Source organism: Aulonocara stuartgranti (assembly GCF_965226115.1).
Source record: "Aulonocara stuartgranti genome assembly, chromosome: 4".
Lineage (NCBI taxonomy): Eukaryota > Metazoa > Chordata > Actinopteri > Cichliformes > Cichlidae > Aulonocara > Aulonocara stuartgranti.
This window is the reverse complement of record NC_138942.1, coordinates 38413012-38432747: the sequence shown is the minus strand read 5'-3', so window position 1 is coordinate 38432747 and position 19736 is coordinate 38413012. Positions and strand designations below refer to the sequence as shown.

Here is a 19736-nt window from a genome sequence, read left to right as displayed (position 1 = left end):
CAAATCTTAATAAAAAATATAAAATATTTGTGAAGATATAAAACCATAGTGTACGCTGCTTGTAAGATGACCATGAGGGGGCAGTATATAGCGCTGTGAACGTCTGTCTGTTTACGTCATCGTCATCAGTGAAGGGTCTCTCTTTAGTTGGACACAGAAATCCATTATTTATCATAAGAAAGCGTCCAGTGTATCATAAACACAGAGACACATTTAGTCTGATAGAAAACAAACAGGTTCCTCTACATGCTGACTAGATTTCCAGCGACGGTGGAATAAATGTATGCAGGGTTTTGGTACTTCTTCAGTAAAAAATAGTTCTGTAAAGATATAACGACCTAAACACTATTTGTGGGTTGTTATATTCACTTTCTTTGGCTTCATCTCACTGTTACTCTCTTTTTAAACGTACCTGGACACTGTCCAAGGGCTGCATATGTGAAATACATCCACAGTCAGATCTCCACAGTACCAGCATGAAACGTAACCCAGAAAGTAAGGTTTCCTCGAGCAGGCCAACTATCTGTTGGCTTTTGATTGACTTCAGTGATAAACTACTGTCCTACTGCATTTATTTGGATGTACTGAAAATAAAAATGTGGAGGTCTGAAGGGACGAGACCTTCCCTAAACATGGCTGACTTCTGCTGTGAAACAACCTGGTACTGTCACTAAAATGACACTGACTTGTCTATAAACTGTGATTAGGTTTCCTAATGCAGAAAGATGTCAGGAGCCTGAGTGTATGATGCAGAGCTGTTTTTGCTCCATATGGACAGGCAAGCCCGATACAGACCATAAATACTTTCCCAGTGTCAAAGCCATCCTTCCACTGGAAGCATTTTGTTTTGTTCTTCCATTCATTTCAAATAAAGCAGAGTACAGAGCAAAAGTCTTCTTTTCTTTATGTTTTGACAGGAAACATGGAAATAGGTGCAGTGATTTATTGACATCTCTGACACAGAGACATACAGTATGAAAGCTGAGTTTTTACAGTTCTAACAAGCTTGAAAGTTGCTGATATCACCAGAGGTCAGTGCAGCCTGAACTCTCCTAATCAAGCTTTCTTGTAATTTCTTCCATAGTTCCCACTGCATGCTTTTAGATGGCATCTTTTTCCCTTCACAAGATTCCCACCAGCACTGCCTGACACGCAGCCCAAACCATCCCTCTACCATTTTTAAAGATGGTTGAAGATATGTACGGATATGGCTATGTCTTAAGGTGATGACCTTTGAACCGGATGTTGTTGTCCGAAGGAAGCCCCGTTAAGTGGCTAGTTGTAAGATGAAGAGTGTTCAATAAAGCAACATAAAGACCGTGCTTTATGTCCTGATTCAATTCAGAGTGCTCTGCCTAATTTAGTAATAAGGTGGGCACACAACAGATACTCACTGTCATAATCACCTCCATACATGATGATGATGATCATTTGGAGTTATCAAGCAGCGCATCAGTGTTTTAGACTCGTCCGTTCAATCGAGTCTCAGAAATTTGGGCGTCATAGCGACAGTTCAATGTCTCCAAACTGGTTCAGAAGTGTTTTAATCACATGAGAAACATTTCTAAGGTCAGGCTGCTGGTGTCAAAGGCTGAGCCGGGGATGATTCTTCATGCTGTTATTTCTTCTCGTTTGGATTACTCCAGTGGTCTTTTTACTGGTTTCTACAAATCAGCGTTGGAGCCTTCAGACAGAACACTGCAGCACCAATAGGAGGCCACATGTTACTCCAGTTTTGGCTTCTCTTCATTGGTTGCCAGTAAATTTTAGGTTTCATTTTAAAATTTCAGTTTGAACTTGTTGAGCTCTACATGGTGAAGCTCTGGTCAGTTTATCCCTGAAACCTCGTGCTTCATCCCGAGCACTCAGGTCTTCGTGTCCGAGGCTACTGTTGGTCCCCGTGGGGATTGGTCTCTCAGGCACCATTTCTATACAAACAAGCTTTAATTAATGTTTTCATTGTTTCATGTCAATATTTTATTAATATTTTTGGTTTTATTGTGCAACACTTTGTGATTTTAATCTATGAACAGTGCTCAATAAATAAATTTGTAGTCTACGTCTTGTGCATAGCTCTGTATTGTGTCCCGGTTTTGCTTGCGTTCGAACGGCTTCCTGACAGCCAGTCTGTGAGCAGTTATAGACTCTGATTCTTATTTAGCGCTTTTCTACTCTCCATACAACATTCACCCATTCTCACAAGCACTTTCTCCATACATAGTGCTTTCTAACTACATTCACACTCCAATGGATGCATCGAAGAACAACTTAGGGTTAGTATCTTGCCCAAGGATACTACTACTCTGAGCCCCTCCCGAATGGCCGAACTTCTCACCCTATCTCCAAGGGAGAGGCCAGCCACCCACGTGGACCGAACCCCGGCTACCAAGACTGGCAATTGGGACATGGGATGCTTTAGTGTTATGTTGCAGTTAAATAAAAAACAGCAGATTAAAGTAGTACACAGTCATATCTTGTTTTATTATGTTTCAGGTTTAAATGTTTGCTTCTTGTTTAAGGGTTAAGCTTACTATTATTACTTTGCTCTGAGCTCGTCCTTCATCCTACTAAACGGAGGTCAGGTGTAGGAGACATCCAGCATTTCCTGACTTTTAAAGTGCTGATGATGTCATGTCTGACATCACCGAGCCTTTTGTTTTCTGGATTTGTCAAGAATATTTCTTATACAGAACCATTTAACTGTGTAAATTAGGCAATGACATAAGCACAAAATGAAGCCATAATAAGCACGAGTAGAAGCTAAAAACTACGAGCAACCTATAAACTGTGACTAGAAGTTGGAAGCACTTAATTGTAAATAAACAAATGATAATGAGATCAATTAGATCAATTGTTTGTTAGACCCTCATTACAGTAATAACAGTTAGAGAAAACAGAAATAGAAACAATAGAACGCTACAGCCAAGACGAAGACGTACCAACCACAGTATACATGAACCTTTCACACAGTAACTTTAAGCTAGCATCACAAAGACAGTGGAAAACATAACGTCTACAAATACATGTCAAAGCTGGTATATCAACACCACATTAACTCACTCATTAAAATCACTGCTGTCCATTTCAATCCTTTTACCTGGTAGCACTGCCTTATTTGCATGAAGTCAGGAAAATGGATTCTGGGCTGTTCCCGTCCTTTTCTTTGTGGCCCTCTGTGTGAATGGATAACAAACCTGAGCGATTAGCAGGGGTAGAGGGCCTCTCCTGGCTCCTATCTGTGGGGCTGATTACAACCAATAATGTCCAATGAATGGACTGATAACATCTGAAGCAAGTGTGAGGACTGCAGACAGTCCATTCCCATATTTTGGAGGTAAGCTCTGATAAACCCTGCTCTATGGGAACGAGCAATATAGAGTTCGGTCTCAGAATATGAAAATATGGGAGTGCCAGTGGTTGCAGTAGCTCATCTCAATATCTCTCAGTATTGAGACTGCAGTGATGACAAGTCTTGTTTCTTCTAGTGAGAAAGATGGTGCCCCAAACCAGAGGTGTGGACTCGAGTCACATGACTTGGACTCGAGTCAGACTCGAGTCATTAATTTTATGACTTTAGACTTGACTTGAAAAAATGTTCTAAGACTTGTGACTTGACTTGGACTTTTACACCAATGACTTGGGACTTGAATTGGACTTGAACCGGTTTACTTGAAAAGACTTGATATTTTACCCCAAATATAAAATTTAACATGCATATTATATAGAGATTGAAAATGTGACGTCATTCACGGGTAGAACCGCAAAGGATTCTGGGAACTCGTGGCAAGCGGTACTAGCGCACGCAGGCTTTCAATTAAAATCAGTCACACAGCGATAAAAAGAAACACAAAAATGTCAAGAAGCTGTTGTATTATTAACTGCAATAGCCGGTCGCATGACAGCCACGGGGAGCCGACGGGTAAAGAGATCGGTTGTTATCGGATTACGTCGTTGAAGAGAAATTGTTCGAGCCATGTTTCCGAAGTAACAAAGAGGCGGGTGGCCTGGATTGCAGCCATTCAAAGAGCAAATATAACGTCCCAGAACCCTCCAGCTCACAGGTTAGTCTGCTCCAAGCATTTACACAAAGGTCAGTCTGCTGTTGTAGTTAATGAGTCATTTTCATAACATAATTGGTGATATAGGTTACAAGCAAGTCTGGCGCTGAACAGAAATTGTCGTGCTATGCTCCTTTATTTATTGTGCATAAATAGTGAATTGTCCTGACACAATATTGCGTTTCGCTTCTGTTATTATGGTACATTGACAAAAACATATACTTTTATTCACAGGATAAAACAGGTTTTTTGTATCACTAATTGTCCAGTACGATTACAGCATACAGTATTATTGTCACTGCTACATTTCTGTGATGCTACCAGAAATTATTTCCACTACTAATTAATTACACTTGAGCTCAAAGGTCCTATTAATAAACGGTTAAGGAATGTGTATTTATGACGACAATTTGTGAGACTGGTAAACTTATGATACGTACGATGGTCTTTACTTTCTACACTGTGCATTTCAAGGTCCTGCACCCATCCGTCGGTAAACTGTACCTGGGCTTGTTGCAGTGACCGGAAGTTACTAAACTTCATGAGTGTATGCACTCACTCCAAGAACCGTATGATTATAAATATGCATATAAATATGCTACGATGAGATAGCTGACTTCATCTAACTAGCAAATGTTGTCCAGGCTACGTTGGTGATACAGTTTTTTTTTAATGTGTATGATATTTTTGTCATGCGATTTTAAAGCCGGTCCTACAACCGCATCCAAGAATAACATGCAGCTTATCTCAGAACTGTCGGTGAAAATTATTCTTGGAGCTAGGTTTAATTGAGCTGCATTTTAAAGAGGTGCAATTTCACAATTTGTGTATATTTTCTAAGTTCACTATTTTGTCATGTGTTGAGAAAAACACAGATTTTAAAATTACATGGTCTAATATTTACATTTAGCATAACTGCAACATTATTTTTTCGTTTGTTTTTTTTAAAGACTCGAAAGGACTTGAAATTCAAAGTTTCAGACTTGTGACTTGACTCGGACTTTTACACCAGTGACTTGAGACTCGACTCTGACTTGCCTGACATTACTTGAGACTTGACTTGAGACTTTAGGATAAAGACTTGAGACTTACTTGAGACTTGCAAAACAATGACTTGGTCCCACCTCTGCCCCAAACTATATCAAGGTCTTCCTCATGGTCGTGTTCCAGCGCTGACACCGACAGTGCTGATGGTCAAGGGCAGTCCCGGCAGCACTATGACCTCAGAGACTCTGAACCGTCTGAGCCATTGGTCAGATCATTCTGCAGACCTCGATGGTTCGTCAGTGTTGACGAGGAGGGGAAACCGTTTTTTTTACCTTGATTTACACAAGTTGCTCGCTTTGTTTTTTCCTGGTCAGTGTGACAAAGTGGAGGAGCAGTTGCAATGCTCTCCATTTGTCCCACATGTGTTTACCTTTTTTTTTTTTTGCACATTATTCTGTTTCTATGTATTTGCTATGATTTGCTGTTTGTCATGTAACGTTGCTTCACTCACTGTCCCGGGTTTGTTTGTGGAAGCGTTTTGTTGCTGGCAAATCAAACATTCTGCAAATTAAGACAAATACTCAAGTACATGTTTCTTTATATTTTATTATGTTACACATTAAGTAATTCGTTCATACTTTGTCTTTTCAGTCTTCATGAGGGTCAGGTGTGGGGAAACGCCCACCTGGCATTTCCTCATTTTAAAGTCCTGATGATGTCACACATGACATCAGCAGGTCAAACCAAGTGGAGGGGTTTCTTTGTCCACAGAGATGCTTCCTTTTGTTTGTGTTAAAGTTTAAAGGGATTTGTTGAATGTGTTTCCTTTTGTTAACACTGCCATTTAGTTGTGTAAATGTGCATGTTAGAAGTGTGTAGAGGTTTTGTGTTTTTAGATCATCTGTGTAGTTTTAGATCCCTCAGTGTGAGTGGTACTGGCTGGGCAATTGGAGGGAAATTGATGGCCCTATTTAAAGCCAGTCTCTACCAGATGCAGCAGAGAGCAGAGGTGAGCTGTGTCACCAGAGCCATGTTACACATTAAATTAAGCTCACTGTAAATAAATTGCTCACCTCTGGAAACCTGACATGTCTGCGTAATCTGCTTTCCTTCCACCTTCCTTGACGTTCGAGTGCGACTACTTCAGTCAGCAACCATTGTTGCTTCCCTCAGCATTTATTCTTGGCAATGACAAGGCATCACAACTGGATTTTGACTGCACAACTCCAATATCATTTTGTCTGTTTTGAGCCTTTCAGAAGTAAAGGTCCTGGTGTTTCATCTCACTGTGCTGCTGTATAACCAAGTACATGAACTTGAGCTTCATGGAACAAACTGATGGATGTTTCAGAATTCTGATTGCAAATCAGGTGCAGCTGGTGTTACCACAAACAAACAAACCGGGTCGGGTAGGTTTGGATCTCTTTCCCCCCCTAATGTAGGACATCATTACAAAAATGAATTTTGCATGAATCTTTGTCTAATATTAAATCTGACAACCTGAAATGTGACAAATACAATGTGGCACTGCATTTCCAATAATACAAATGAAGTTCAGTGATGACTTTTTTATTACATGCATCTTCAGATCACCAAAGAGAGTTCATCAGGACGAAAGTTTAATTGCACACATTTTACATGACAGGCATCTTTAAATACATTAATACTTAGTGGAAAGAAGTCATTTGTTCATGTCTACAATAGTATTTGGTTCAAAGAAAATCAACACGAGACGAATACAAACAGCAACAGATGATGTCACAGGTAGCTTATTTAAATAAATCCATGTAGTAACAAACAGGGAATGTGAGGTCGAGGGATGAAGGGCCCTGCTCCAGCCACGTTTGTGTTCATCAGTTTGCACAAATGTGTTTCTGCTCATCGGGTTTTCTTACAGCTTCTGCTGTTCTGAAACAAACGTGCTGCCATCTGTACTGAGCTCAGGCCGGTGTGCAGAAGCAGACAAACACAGCACATCAGGACTGCACGACAGTCTGAACCAAAGCAGACTGGAGGAGCCATGACACGTGTAAATATACGCCGTGCGTGGTTCTCTGTAAAGCAGACCACAGGGGGAGACTGTGGCATGTTCGTGATATCACTCCTAACAGATGTTTTACCCATTACAACAACGTTTGATTCTTACTGTGTCCCACACACCCACATACTGAATGAGGGAATAATTCGGAGGAAGAGGCTGAGCTAGAGCAACACTTCCTCTGTTGATTGTGCACCTTATAAAACTGGAAACAGGATCAATTAGAGCTCAGCTCTGTGAAGAAGCATCTCAGTATCTACATACACAGGTCAGCCAATCAGCTAGTGACAGGTAAAATGAGCTGAGCAGCTGACATCTATGTCCAAACTGCCACTCATTACACCCCAAACGACCTGGTACAGTGATGACAGCCTCCAGCAGAGCCCCGTCCTCGACGTACTGTGGAGCAGGTTTGTTTCCTGTGGGAAGATTAGAAAGGTGCTACGGCAGGAGAAACAGAACAGGAGCTTCTTCAAAGACCTTCCTCCTTTGTTTACGTTCTTGGTCCCATCAAAAATACAGAAAACTGTTACCTTCATCACAGATTCGTCCTCCTGTTCCCACTCCAACATGATGCGCTTGGCAGCCACTGAAACTGCCTTTTCCATGTGCATCATAACAGTAATGCACAGGCACTGTCACGCAGCACTGCTGCTGCATGTGAGGTTAATGCTATGCAGCAGAGTGAATAGATGATGCTGTTAGTGGCAGCAGACTGTTTGACTCTGAGCATTTTACACAGTCACAGGCTTGTGGTGTCCACCTGTGTACCAGTACTACAGTACCACAGTACCAGTACTACGGTACCACAGTACTACAGTACCAGTACCACAGTACCAGTACCACAGTAGTAGGGCAGGACTTTACTACGAGGAAGCTTTCAAAGCGATCACCATGCTGGGACAGAACAAGTACAAGAAACGTACTTTTAGTACAAAATTAGTGTTCTACAAAACAACTCAAACACAATCAGGAATGTGAGTGTGGGTAATAAATAATTCTATTAAAGGGAACCAAATGACATGAATCCACACGGCAGTACTGAGACGCACTGACGGGACTGTCTGCTATCTGGGCTAACATCACTGGGGGCGGAGCTTTAGCGCTCTGACATCACACTGCATTTCAAATAGCTAAAATAATGAACACTTCCTTTACAACAGAGTGCTAAGTGCGAGTCCGAGCGGAGCCTGGAGGATGACGGGCTGCAGGATTAAAAAGGTCTGTAGTTCCAGAAACTGGAGAAAACCGAGATCTGCAGGGAAGGAAGCAGCTGGGATTCAGTCAAAGATGAAACAGTTTTCACTTCCTTTCACTTTCTGCTCACTGTAACAGATTTAATGGTGAAAAACAAAGAACTGTCTAGACCAAAAGGAAAGGTCACTTTATGAAACAAACTGCCAAACGGTCAAATACTTCACGCCACTGTAGAAACACGTTTAGGCAAACCGTGCTGTGATCATTTAAGCCAGAGCTCTTTGATCCCGAGCTGTTCCCACAGTAAAGACTCAGGCTGCTTCTCTAAAGTAAATGAAACAAACCCAAAGTCTTTGTTATCCAACGTTGCTCATACAGCTGTCACGTGACCCTGGCTAACGTCTCGGTTCACCCCAGGTTAGTTACAGCGGTGTGGAGATGTGTTCGTGCCCTTCATCATAACTGACTTTTTGTATGTTTGATCCGAAACACTTAAGCGTGACAAAAAGACCCCCCGCCCCCCATGAAAGCTCCAGAACCATCAGCATCAGGGGTTAGGCTAAGCCTCGCTACACTGAATGGTGGTGTTACTAAAAGTTCATATTTTCTAATTAGTTTCTGTTTTTATTTCACTTTTAGCTTTTAATTCAGTTTTCAGAGTAAATGTTCATATTTCATTTACATGTTTGAACATTTTTAGTCACATTGGTGTCATGCTGGCACAGAAAAATCAGTACAGGTGTTACAGTAGGAGCTGTCTCCGAGCAGAAACGGGAGCTGGAAGCATGTAAATATAATAATAACCACAGCAGCCAAACAGAGAGCCTGACGAGCCCAGCTGTAAGTAAGCTGTTAAGACTCGACTGTACGCTGTGTTCCTGTTTTCCTCTGAAACAATAAGTTCTGTTGCAGCAGCCTTTCAACGCCTCTCTCTGTCTCTCACTGCAAACTTGACCCAGACAACAAAGTAAAGCTAGTTTTCAGCTACGAGCCCGACGTATCAGCCAGAGGTCCCTTTACTACGGTTCAGAGCCACGGACCTGTTTTATATACGCGTGGGATAGTTTTCTATATGAGATCGCTGCAAAAAGTGCAGCCTTACCTAATGTCCACCTACTGTTACTCATTTATATGAAGATTTTAACATCTAGCTGGTGTTGGTGTGGAGAGTAACAGTTCATTTTAAAAGTAACCTTCCAAACACTGCCGAACAGACAGCACGTGCTCCCAGAATGAATGCTCCATCTCCTCCACGTCTCTCACGTCATGATTAATAATGTGCGAGTGTTTGAGGGACTGACCTTGTCCTTCAGCTGCTGACAGAGCTGCAGGGATATGGTGAAGAACACCAGCGTGTCGCTCAGCCAAGGCACCACACACTCCACTTTGTGAACATGGCTCACCTCAAACCGGTTGTTGTTGAGCTCACTGTGTTAGCAAAATGTAAAGAGAGCTTAGATACTGTCCACCATGTACACTTTAGCACTACTGTGTGTTACCAGTAACTAGATAGTAAATCAGTTTCCATCCAAGCCAGCATCATGGGGCAGGAGCCCAGCTGTTGAGTAAGAGGCCATTTGGCCACAGTCATATTTAAATATTACTCATAGAGCCAGGTTTCAGTAATATTACACAACAGAATAAGGCTGCATCATCTGGTAATGGAAATATGTCGTTTTCTAATAATAAGCATGTACAGGAATAGTTGCAATGACACTGATGGCTCTTTGTGTAAACGTTTCACCTCCTACAACATGTTCAAGCTTCATCAGAGGACTGAAGGACTTACAACATCGCTCCAGGGCTGTGCAGCACTGAGCTCCCAGCAGGCTTGAAATTCTGCAGATATGAGAAGGATCACAAACACTGGTCACATGACAGAGGGCGGCTCCACAGACGGGTGCACGGTGTCACAGAGTCTAACCTTGGTGGTGTTAGCAGGCAGCACGTGGAGCTGGTACACAGTCAGACACAGTTTGCTTAAGTTGATGTAAAAGTTGACCATGACATCCCCGGGTATGGGAGGAGAGAACATTTTCTGGTGATCAAACAAGAGAGGCCGGTGTGAGGCAGTCAGGCTGAAACATCACAGGAAGGTTTAACCTTCAGCAGTATTACTCTGCTGGGTTTCTCTGCAGTGACTTCACTGAGCCAGCACTCAGAGCTCATCAAGTCCTGCTTTAAAATTCATCATCAAGAGCCAGGAACACCTGCAGATTGCTTTGGTGTATTTCTGCCCTGGTGGAGTTTATTTCCACCCACACCACCTCCATGAGTGCTTCTCCAACCTTTCTCCTCTAACATCAGAGCAGCATGGGCTCCGAGCAGGTTCATTGGGTAACGATCTAACGAGTAATATTTGATGTGGCTACTGCCACGTGGCTCTAATAACATATCCTGCATTACACAGGTCTAAAGTGTGGACAGCAAAGGTGTAAATAGCTCCTACAGGTTACCTGAAGTTAATCTCTGATCCTGTGAGTGTCGACCGAGGTTAGTCAACGCCAACCCAGACTGCGGGCGCTGGTTTCACAGAACAGTTGTGGATTCAGAGCCCAGCACTGAGACTGGGCTTTTTACAGGACCTAACTATGACTCACTGCGACTGTTCCACTTCAGCACTGCTTTTGATGCCATAGATCGCCCTCGTCTGTCAGCGGGAGCCTCCCCCAAGAGTCAGAGGGCTGGAACAGTTTACACTGCACTGACCTACAGGAGGACAGCTTCCTGAGAAACCCTGCTCTCACGAGGAACCTGATTTGACTAAACTTGCTGTCATGTTTTCTTTAAAACCTGCATCTTTACACAGTTATTCTTCAGTAAGATCACTGAGTGCAGCGTGTTTACCATCAAACCGCTGGCAGCCAGCTCAGGCAGCGTCATGGAGGCCGGGGTAGTGAGGCGGTTTCGAGCTCGTGTAAGCTGCAGCATCACTCCATCCATGAGCTGCAGCATGAACACAAACGTGATGTTAGTATCAGCAGCATCAGCAGAGTGGCAGCTCTGTGCTAACAGGGACACACCTTGTTGACCTCAGCCCCAGACTTGAAGTGGTAGCTCTCGTCACGGCTGCTCAGCAGCTGCAGAGCCTGGTTCACGTGGTTCCTGGCATCTTGGATCTGATGGGCCACAGAAACGAGGACCAGTGAAGGGTGGGGGTCATATGTTAACACAAGTTCCTGAAGAAAACTGTCCAGCATCACCTCTCGGCTTCATTGCATTCACTTTTAAAAGCTAGACTAGTATGGCGTTATTTTTGTGCCACTACTCTGAGCGCACGTAAAAAAGGTTTGCAGGTGTAAGTGTTGCATTTTGAGGAGAAATTTATTTTGAGCGAAGAAAATTCATTGCTGCGTGCAGAAAATGTATTTCAGCGTTTGCTGTTATCCACACACACACACACACACACACACACACACACACACACACACACACACGCACACACGCACACCAGCAGCCCCTCTCGCTCGCTCAGTTTTTGTACTTGCGCTCGCTCGCAATGTGTCGCTCACGCTCTCAACATTTCTGCCCGTGTGCGTTCAACTCTTTCTGTACACGGTTATATTTGTGCCACAAAACCAGCCAATCACAGACTTGGATGCAAAAATATCTGATTGGCTGTTTTGGTCTCCAATCAGCTCGAAATGACGAAATGCAATATCCCAGAATCCATTTCGTCCAAAACTCAAACGAGGCAGTGGCGAAGGAACACAGAGGGGCGGAGTTTGAAATGTTGAGAGCGCGAGCAACACATTGCGAACAAGCGCAAGTGCAAAAACTGAGCGAGCGAGAGGGGCTGCTGTTGTGTGTGTGTGGATAACAGCAAACACTGAAATATATTTTCTGCACGCAGCAATGAATTTTCTTCACTCCTCAAAATGCAACACTTACACCTGCAAACCTTTTTTACGTGCGCTCAGAATAGTGGCACATAAATAACGCCATAGACTAGCTGATGACTTACAGACCGTCGCCTGTAAGTCATCAGGTGCAGCTACTCATACGGATAATAAGTAAAGCTTTAACTGTGAACATGTTTAACAGCTTGGTTTTTCCATGAGCTACTACAGAGAGGAGCAATCTTCTGTTTGACAACATAATCATGCAAATGAAAGCAGGACCTGAATAACTGGTAAAGTCTGTACAGAGAACTTCAATAAATAAACACGGCCTCACAATGACAAAGATATTATTCCTAACTACAAACAATGTGCTGCTTGGGGTCTTTCCATCACTGCAGAGCTCAGACATTAAGACAAACGTAGTGCTTTGGCTGTGGGACCAACATGTAGAGAGGAGAACTGGATCCACTGTCCCCTCCTGGATGTTACCAAACATCAGACATGTGAAAGAATCTGCTGCTTTGTTTTCAGCTCGTGGCATAACATGTCCCTAACATGAGAACAACATGTGACCAGTGTCACGTTTCCAAAGTAGACCGAGGCGTCTGCCTCCACCCACACCTGCCCACAGCTCGGCTGCTTTGGGCTCAGTGATATTTTCATAATGCTCTGAATGTCAAACTGTGTTTGGTATAATTAATGCAAAGTGTTGATTCAATTCAAAGTCATGTTAGAAGCTCGCTGGTTGTGATGTGGTCAGGCCTCCCTGGTCAGAGGCCCCGCCCCTCTGACCACAGTCCTGCTCACATTTGTCATTAAACTCTGAACAGACACATGCTGACAGTCTTATAGTTACATGGATGCATCAGGTAATACTTCTGTGATGTCACACTACACGCGTGCTAGCAGAGGGCCCACACAAACGTTACAGTGACCGTTAACGCCGTGAGACTGGTTTCATTGGTAGTTAATATCTGACCTAACATCGCTCTGCCTCAGCCTGGCTGCACTCTGACAAACAGTAAGAGATTGCTGCTTTGCTCTGTGTGAACCACGTCGTGCACGTTAGCTGCTTCATGGTGAGCGTTATACCGGGGAGCTGCCTTCTTTCTCGTTGTTTTCTAAGGTTTCATCCTCAAACTTCTGTAGCTGTAAAGTCAGAGAAGCAGCTACGTGTTGTATTAAGTGCAGCGCTGTTTTCTATACCTGTTGCAGTTTCCACTGTTTGTCTTCTCTAAACTGGAAGTGCAACACTTGGCTGCTCTTTGCAACCTTCAGGTTGATATCCTGTTGAGACAGAGTCAAACATTAAAGATGCTCAGCCTAAAGCAGTGTCGTTAAAAGCCTTGGTGAGAACGTCATACACTCACAGCCTGAGTCAGCACCTCCCCCTGCAGAGTCAGCACGCCCTTCACCTGATCCATGCTGCTGGAAAAAGTCACATTTTTACCTTTGGAATCATCACAGGACAACAAATACAGAAGGAAGTGGATGTGAAAGGTGACCCTATCACGTATAATGCCGACAGCGCTACATGTAACGTGATGTCACAAATGATTACCACGGTAACAGTACGGCAGTGTGAGCTGCATTTACGTTGAGCTGCCAAGGATGAAGTTCTCCTGCTTCAGCTGATTTTCAAAGCCTGGTGTCGGCATGGAGAAACGTCTGGATGCCTCCTGGTGACAAGAACACAGCAGAGACTTCTTCATGTGCTGAAACGACCTGAGAGCTTCTTCCTGCTCTGCTGTGGAGTCCTGTTAGAGGACTGTGTATTTATGGTGCTGAGGACACTTGTGTTTGCCCAGCCTTTCAGTTAAAACAGCAGCGCTCTGTCATAGTGACCTGCCAGATGCTGTCAGCCTGGCAAAGACTTAGTGTGACCAGCAAAGAGCTCCATGGGTAAAGCTCATGTATCATTTCAGCCACGTAATTATGCAACTATTTCTAACACCTGAAAGCTCATCGTTTACCTTGAGAACATCTTGGAGCTGCTTTAAGACAGCGTGCACTTCTTCTTTAAGCAGCCAGTTGAACTCCTCCTCCTGCCAAACACAGTGAACCAGTTTCCTGTTAGTGAGAGACAAAGATAACAGCTCGCCCTGCACGCGTACACAATTACTATTATTGATGGTAAATGGGCTGATTCTTATACAGCACTTTTCTACTCTCCCGGAGTACTCAAAGCGCTCTATACAACATGCCTCATTCACCCAGTCACTCCCATTCTCACAAGCACTACCTCTGTTCTGAGTGCTTTCTAACTACACTCACACACATTCATACATCGGAGAGCAAATTGGGGTTAGTATCTTGCCCAAGGATATTTGGCATGCAGAGTGGAGGAGCCTGGGATCGAACCTCCAACCTTCTGATCAGTAGGTGACCTGCTCTACCTCCTGAGCTACAGCCACCACCCATTATTGATCAATAATACATATCAATAACTATACGAGACTTCAAATTACTCATATGTCAGTAATTTACATGATTACCTAATAATCTGCAACATTGTGTCCAATACCCATAAAGGTGTATTTTGACTTCATCTGATTAGACTGATTGACTCTATGGAAGATTTCTGCTGCAACACAGGCAGCCGTCAGGTCAGGTCTGTTATCTGACCTTTTGTAGTCTCGCCTCTTTCAAATAATTCAACTAATGTGAGACTGAAATTGAGCACTTGAAGGGTTTGAATGGAATATTTACGCCCGTTTTAAAAAGCTAACTGGCTAGCAGTGTCATTAATAGGGATGGGTACCGGTGTCCGGTGCCATGATGGCACCGGTTCTGACATAAACGGTAGTAACCAGACTGAAAGGCAGCGCACATTTTGGTGCTTTTTTTCGGTGCTTTTTTTTCCTGAGCTGTGATACACTTCTAGCCAATCATTTTACGTTTCCGAGGATAGTAGGCGGGGCCAGGTACGTACGTTCTTTTAGAGCAGAGCTACAGATTAAAAATGTCCAAGGTGAAGCGGTCAAAGTCTGGCTGTACTTCACAGCAAAAGATGCAAACTCAGCAGCAACAAGTGCTTTAAGCTGATACTGTGATACTGTCAAAGGAGGTAACACCAAGAATCCGATGAAACACCTGGCGACGCATAGCGGTTTTTTTAAAAGCCCAGAAATGCGCCGTATTTGATAGCTTGCTGCGAGACCTCACACTGTGCACGTTGGGTGGGTTGCCAGTTATCGGACCCGGAGCAACATCCCCCAAAAACCCGAAGAATAGAGTCCTGGCCCCTAGCCCTGCCAGTGTAGCAGAAATGATGAGGATGATGATGCAGCAGCAGCCGTTCTTCTCTGCGTGAGTAGCTTAATGTTGTTCGTGTGTAATTTACGTTGAGTAGGCTAACCACGTTATTACATTAATGCAGGTAAGGTGAACTAGCAAACATCATCATAGCTACATGCGGCTGTCTTCTTGTTTGATGGCAGATACTCCCTTCACCCTGGCCAAAAAGGCTAAAATGACCAAAGAAAAAGTGGAAAACAGCTAAACATGAGAGGTTTAGGACAAAGTTTGTGTTTTTTCCATTGTTTAAGCACTGCTTCCAGCCAAGAGTGATGCCATATATGCCCCATAGCTGCAGAAAAGGCTAACATTGTTATATTTTTACAAAAAAAACAGCTGAACATGAGAGGTTTTTGGACCAATTTTGTGTTCTCCATTCTTTAAGCACCGGCACCGTTTCAAAAGTACCGATTTGGCACCGGTATCGGATAAAACCTAAACGATACCCATCCCTAGTCATTAATGTCGGTGTAACATCCACATGAACACAGGGAACCCTAGAACAAACTGTGGGGTGTGGCCCACTGGGGGGAGCACCGGTCTACAAGGGGACAAGCCGTTCTGCCAACGAGCCGTTGTTTCTTTAACGTCCCCACACAGACCACTGTTTCATGGTCCAGGTTCAGCCACTTAAAACGGTCTGATCCTGGACACTAATGACTCCAACAGGCTGTGACGTGGAACTAAGCAGCAGTGGTAATGTGCCGCGTGTCCACAGTGGGGCTCAGTGCAGAGGCTCGCTACAGTAGACCTTACACCCTACTGGTTTGTATGAAAGCATTAAAACCACACTGCTAATGTTCTTTCACAAAAGTGTTGACATTATTAGCTGTGATGTTACTGCCCCGTGTGTCCAGCTCAGACTTTGTTCCTGTGCGCGTCTCATTACTGAAGGACAGGCCAGCTGTGGACCGTCAGCCAGCTGTGACAGTGGGAGCTTACTTGTGATTGGTTGTTACTGGCAAGCAGACGGTTTTACCAGTACATGGCTGAATCTGTTCACAGCCATATTAGATCATTCCCTCCTGCTGTCATAGAGATACACTCTGTGACATTTACACGCGTGTCGATGCCGTGTTTAACAGTACGACCCCCGCCCTGCAGGGAAAACGTTTAGGTCCAGTTTGTCCTCGGTAGTCAGCAGCAAACAGAAGGCTCGGGCTCAGCTGTCGCTCTCACGGTGACGGTCAGTGAGCCGTTGCCATGGGCCCACTGACCGTCAACCACAATGTCACAGTAACATGACAGCGCGCGGGGCTAACAGCTACCGTGGGCAGCTCTGTGCAATAACAGACGAGTCAGTGCGAAGCACCAGCAGCCTTTCAGTCACAGCGCTGTTTGCTAGTGCAATGGTGCGATATACGCGACGGCTGAGCAGCTTACCAGCACAACGCGCTCCACCTGACTGGCCGTCGACGTCTTCGGGAGCTCCGACAGAGACCTCTGCGGATTCAGCATTTTGTCCTGGCACCACAAACAAACACCGGCCTCTCTCGCTCGGGGTGACGCCGTCTCACGGTGGCCTTTGGAAGCTGTGTTGCCTTCACTGACGTCGGATACAAGTTAAGTTAAGTTGAGCACCCAAAGAAACGGCGATAAGTTGAAATAAGAAACCAAACAAAAGCGACCACGGCACGATGCTCCGTCACGGCAGTAGTTTATAATCCGGCCTGTGATCATGTGAGTCAGACGTTATATTCACTACTGCAGTCCATAGAGTCTGTGTACTACCGGACTACCTGTGTGCTGTCGTTACACACAGACGATGCTTCTTCTCTTTAGCTTCCGCCTGCTGCATTTAGTTTGAGAGAATGAAGCTACATTTGTATTGTTTTATGACAACCACCTGAATGCAGCATCAAATTAGTCACGTGTTTAGTGCGGAGCCCTCCCATCCAACGGCTCTGGCGTAGTGGCGCCACCCACCAATCCATATCTGGCTTAAGAACTTCCGCTTGGCGTTTTCCACGCCGTTACGCAACCCACGCCTGACAGTTGGTCAAACTGGACGTGACGCAGCGTCAATGCGGCGACATTCCTCGTCCTGAGAGTTGAGTCGGGAGGAGGTCACAGTGAAGTCCTGTGGAGTGCGCTGAGATTTTATGTAAGAGCGAGGGGACGTTTGCATTCACTCTTCTTGGGGGATTAGCATCACCTGCGAGGCTCACCTGCCTCCGTCACATGTCTCGCATTCACATTCATACACCTCGCTGTGATCTTGATGGCACATTTGTTTCAAGGTTATTTTCAGAGAGAGCAGGCGGACTGATGGTCGGGATGTCCGCGGATTTAATAAACAAGTTTCCATAGAAAACACAGTCGTGAATCGCTCCAAGAGGATCCAAAGGTGCCAGACTGTGCCATTTAAGTGAGCAATAGTTAGTCAGGCTTTGTGAAGGTCATTCACAGTGTTGAAGTCAAAGGCGGGTAAAGCAGGAAAAAAATAAAACACCTTTTCAAGACAAATGAATGAATCCGAGTGAGAACGACGATCGCTTAGCAGAAAGTGCTTTTCTAACAGTCAAGCTCTACTAAGGTTAGATGTTAGTTAAACTGCAAAGCTGTTTGTCTACAGTGTTTCTTCTGTGGTTCATGTACAGAAACCTGTAAACAGACAGGCACTTAACGTGGAGCCGTTGTGTCTTACTCACAGGGTCCAGTTTCCTGCACAGAACAGACATTACTGCCACTGTGCATGTGCTGAACACCCAATGAGGTATTTATTAGGTGCCGTCCTCCAGCTTAAGTAGGAAGCTGATCACACAGGTATTCACAGGTGAGGTAATCATCTGCAAGAGCTGGGAGCAGGAGACGGACCACCTCTAAAATACAAGGTGTGTTTAATCCATAATCACACACAGAGACATAAAGACCATCGTGGCAAAAGAAAGAGTGAGTGCGTTACAACTGTAATGCATTTCAACGTCTGTATAAGTGTCACCATAACAACGGTCTACACGTGTACAAACGAGAGGTGCATCTTCTCGAGTTCAGTGAACTTGTGACTGGGGGGTTGAGAGCTGGATTCTTTTGGTAAACTGGAGAAATGACAGATATCCATGTACCGACTTTGGAAACAGCAAGGAAACAACATTTTGGATGTTTCACCACTGTTTGTAGCCTCTAACAGTGGAGACTGGTGGGGGCACAGAGACAACTTACAGGTGTTAAAGGAGACGTGGAGGGGAGGGACGCTCCCATGTTTTACTCCCCTGCAGGCAGACTTCCCCACACTGCAGTAAAAGCTCAGATACAGACGCTGTGCTGCACAGAGGGAAAGTGTGGGACAGATGCAGAGGTAATCAGGAGCATCCATCCTCTCTTCTCTACATATTCCTCTTCCTACTTCCTCCCTGCTTTCTTTCTCCTGTGTAGTTAAAGGGAGGCTTTCATGTTTTGTTTCTGGGAGAACAGGAAGAAGAAAAATACAGAGCTCTGTATCAGGGAGGTATAGAGCTGGAGTCAGAACTCCAAGCACAGTGACTGGTGGTGGAAACAGAAGCTTGCACATGTATTCAAATCTTTCATATCTGAGTTTAGTTTAAATGTAGAAAACCAGGATACATTTCTGACGGGTTATACATTAGTTTTACTCATTTACATTATTATAATAATACTTTGATTTAAAGGTAAAGCAGTTTCTCGTGTGTGGAGCCTGTCTCAGTGAGCAGGCTGGTGACATCAGGACTAATCGGGGAAGATTAGTGTTTTTTTGTTTTTCAAACAGATGTGTTTGTCATTTGTAACTGACATTTCAGAGCTGAAAGAAAGACTGACTGAGAGTGCTTCCTGGGTTAAAATGCCCATAGAAGTGATCATCTATATAAAACTAAAAGGTATTCAGATCAACTGATGCATACATTTTTATCCTTAGTTATCCTTTTTCAAACATGTACTATATGTTCAGACATATCTGCCATCTTTCTCTCACAGCTACGATGGCCAAGCTGACTTTAGATTGGTTTCCCCTACAGAAGAATAATTTTGAAGTGGTTTGTGGCTGTGGTTGTTTCTAGTTTCTACTGGGACCAATCCGAACTTTCTGTTCGCTAAGCTTAACTTAGTGGCTTAGTGAACTAATATGTCTGTGAAGGTTCTCAGTCATCCAGGTCATCGTAGTCTAAGGAGCTTGGAAAGAAAAGCATCTGGGCTTCTTTAAGTTGCTTGAAGACGTTTCACCTCTCATCCGAGAAGCCTCAAGACATGCTTCCCCCACACTGGATCCTCACCAATGCTGTACCCACAGGATGCTGTACCCACAGGATGCTGTACCCACAGGATGCTGTACCCACAGCGCTTCACTGTGTACTCTCACAC

General features: G+C 44.2%; 1 protein-coding gene across 2 annotated transcripts; it reads right to left on the bottom strand.

Annotated features, from left to right (window-relative positions):
* Nucleotides 1–6598: 6598 nt before the first annotated feature.
* rogdi (rogdi atypical leucine zipper) lies at nucleotides 6599–17215 on the bottom strand. Of its 2 annotated transcripts, none has more exons than XM_082530856.1 (11): nucleotides 16803–17215; nucleotides 14096–14167; nucleotides 13719–13801; nucleotides 13493–13550; nucleotides 13329–13409; nucleotides 11304–11399; nucleotides 11128–11226; nucleotides 10205–10318; nucleotides 10070–10119; nucleotides 9582–9708; nucleotides 6599–8338 (listed from the first exon to the last, which is right to left on the bottom strand). In XM_082530856.1, the coding sequence occupies exons 1-11, from the start codon at nucleotides 16875–16877 to the stop codon at nucleotides 8297–8299; spliced, it is 897 nt and encodes a 298-aa protein (XP_082386982.1). In that variant the 5' UTR covers nucleotides 16878–17215; the 3' UTR covers nucleotides 6599–8296. The 2 variants fall into 2 exon arrangements, with proteins under 2 accessions (XP_082386982.1, XP_082386983.1); XM_082530857.1 differs by having other exon boundaries at nucleotides 13493–13547; nucleotides 16803–17214.
* Between the last annotated feature and the right edge of the window lie 2521 nt (nucleotides 17216–19736).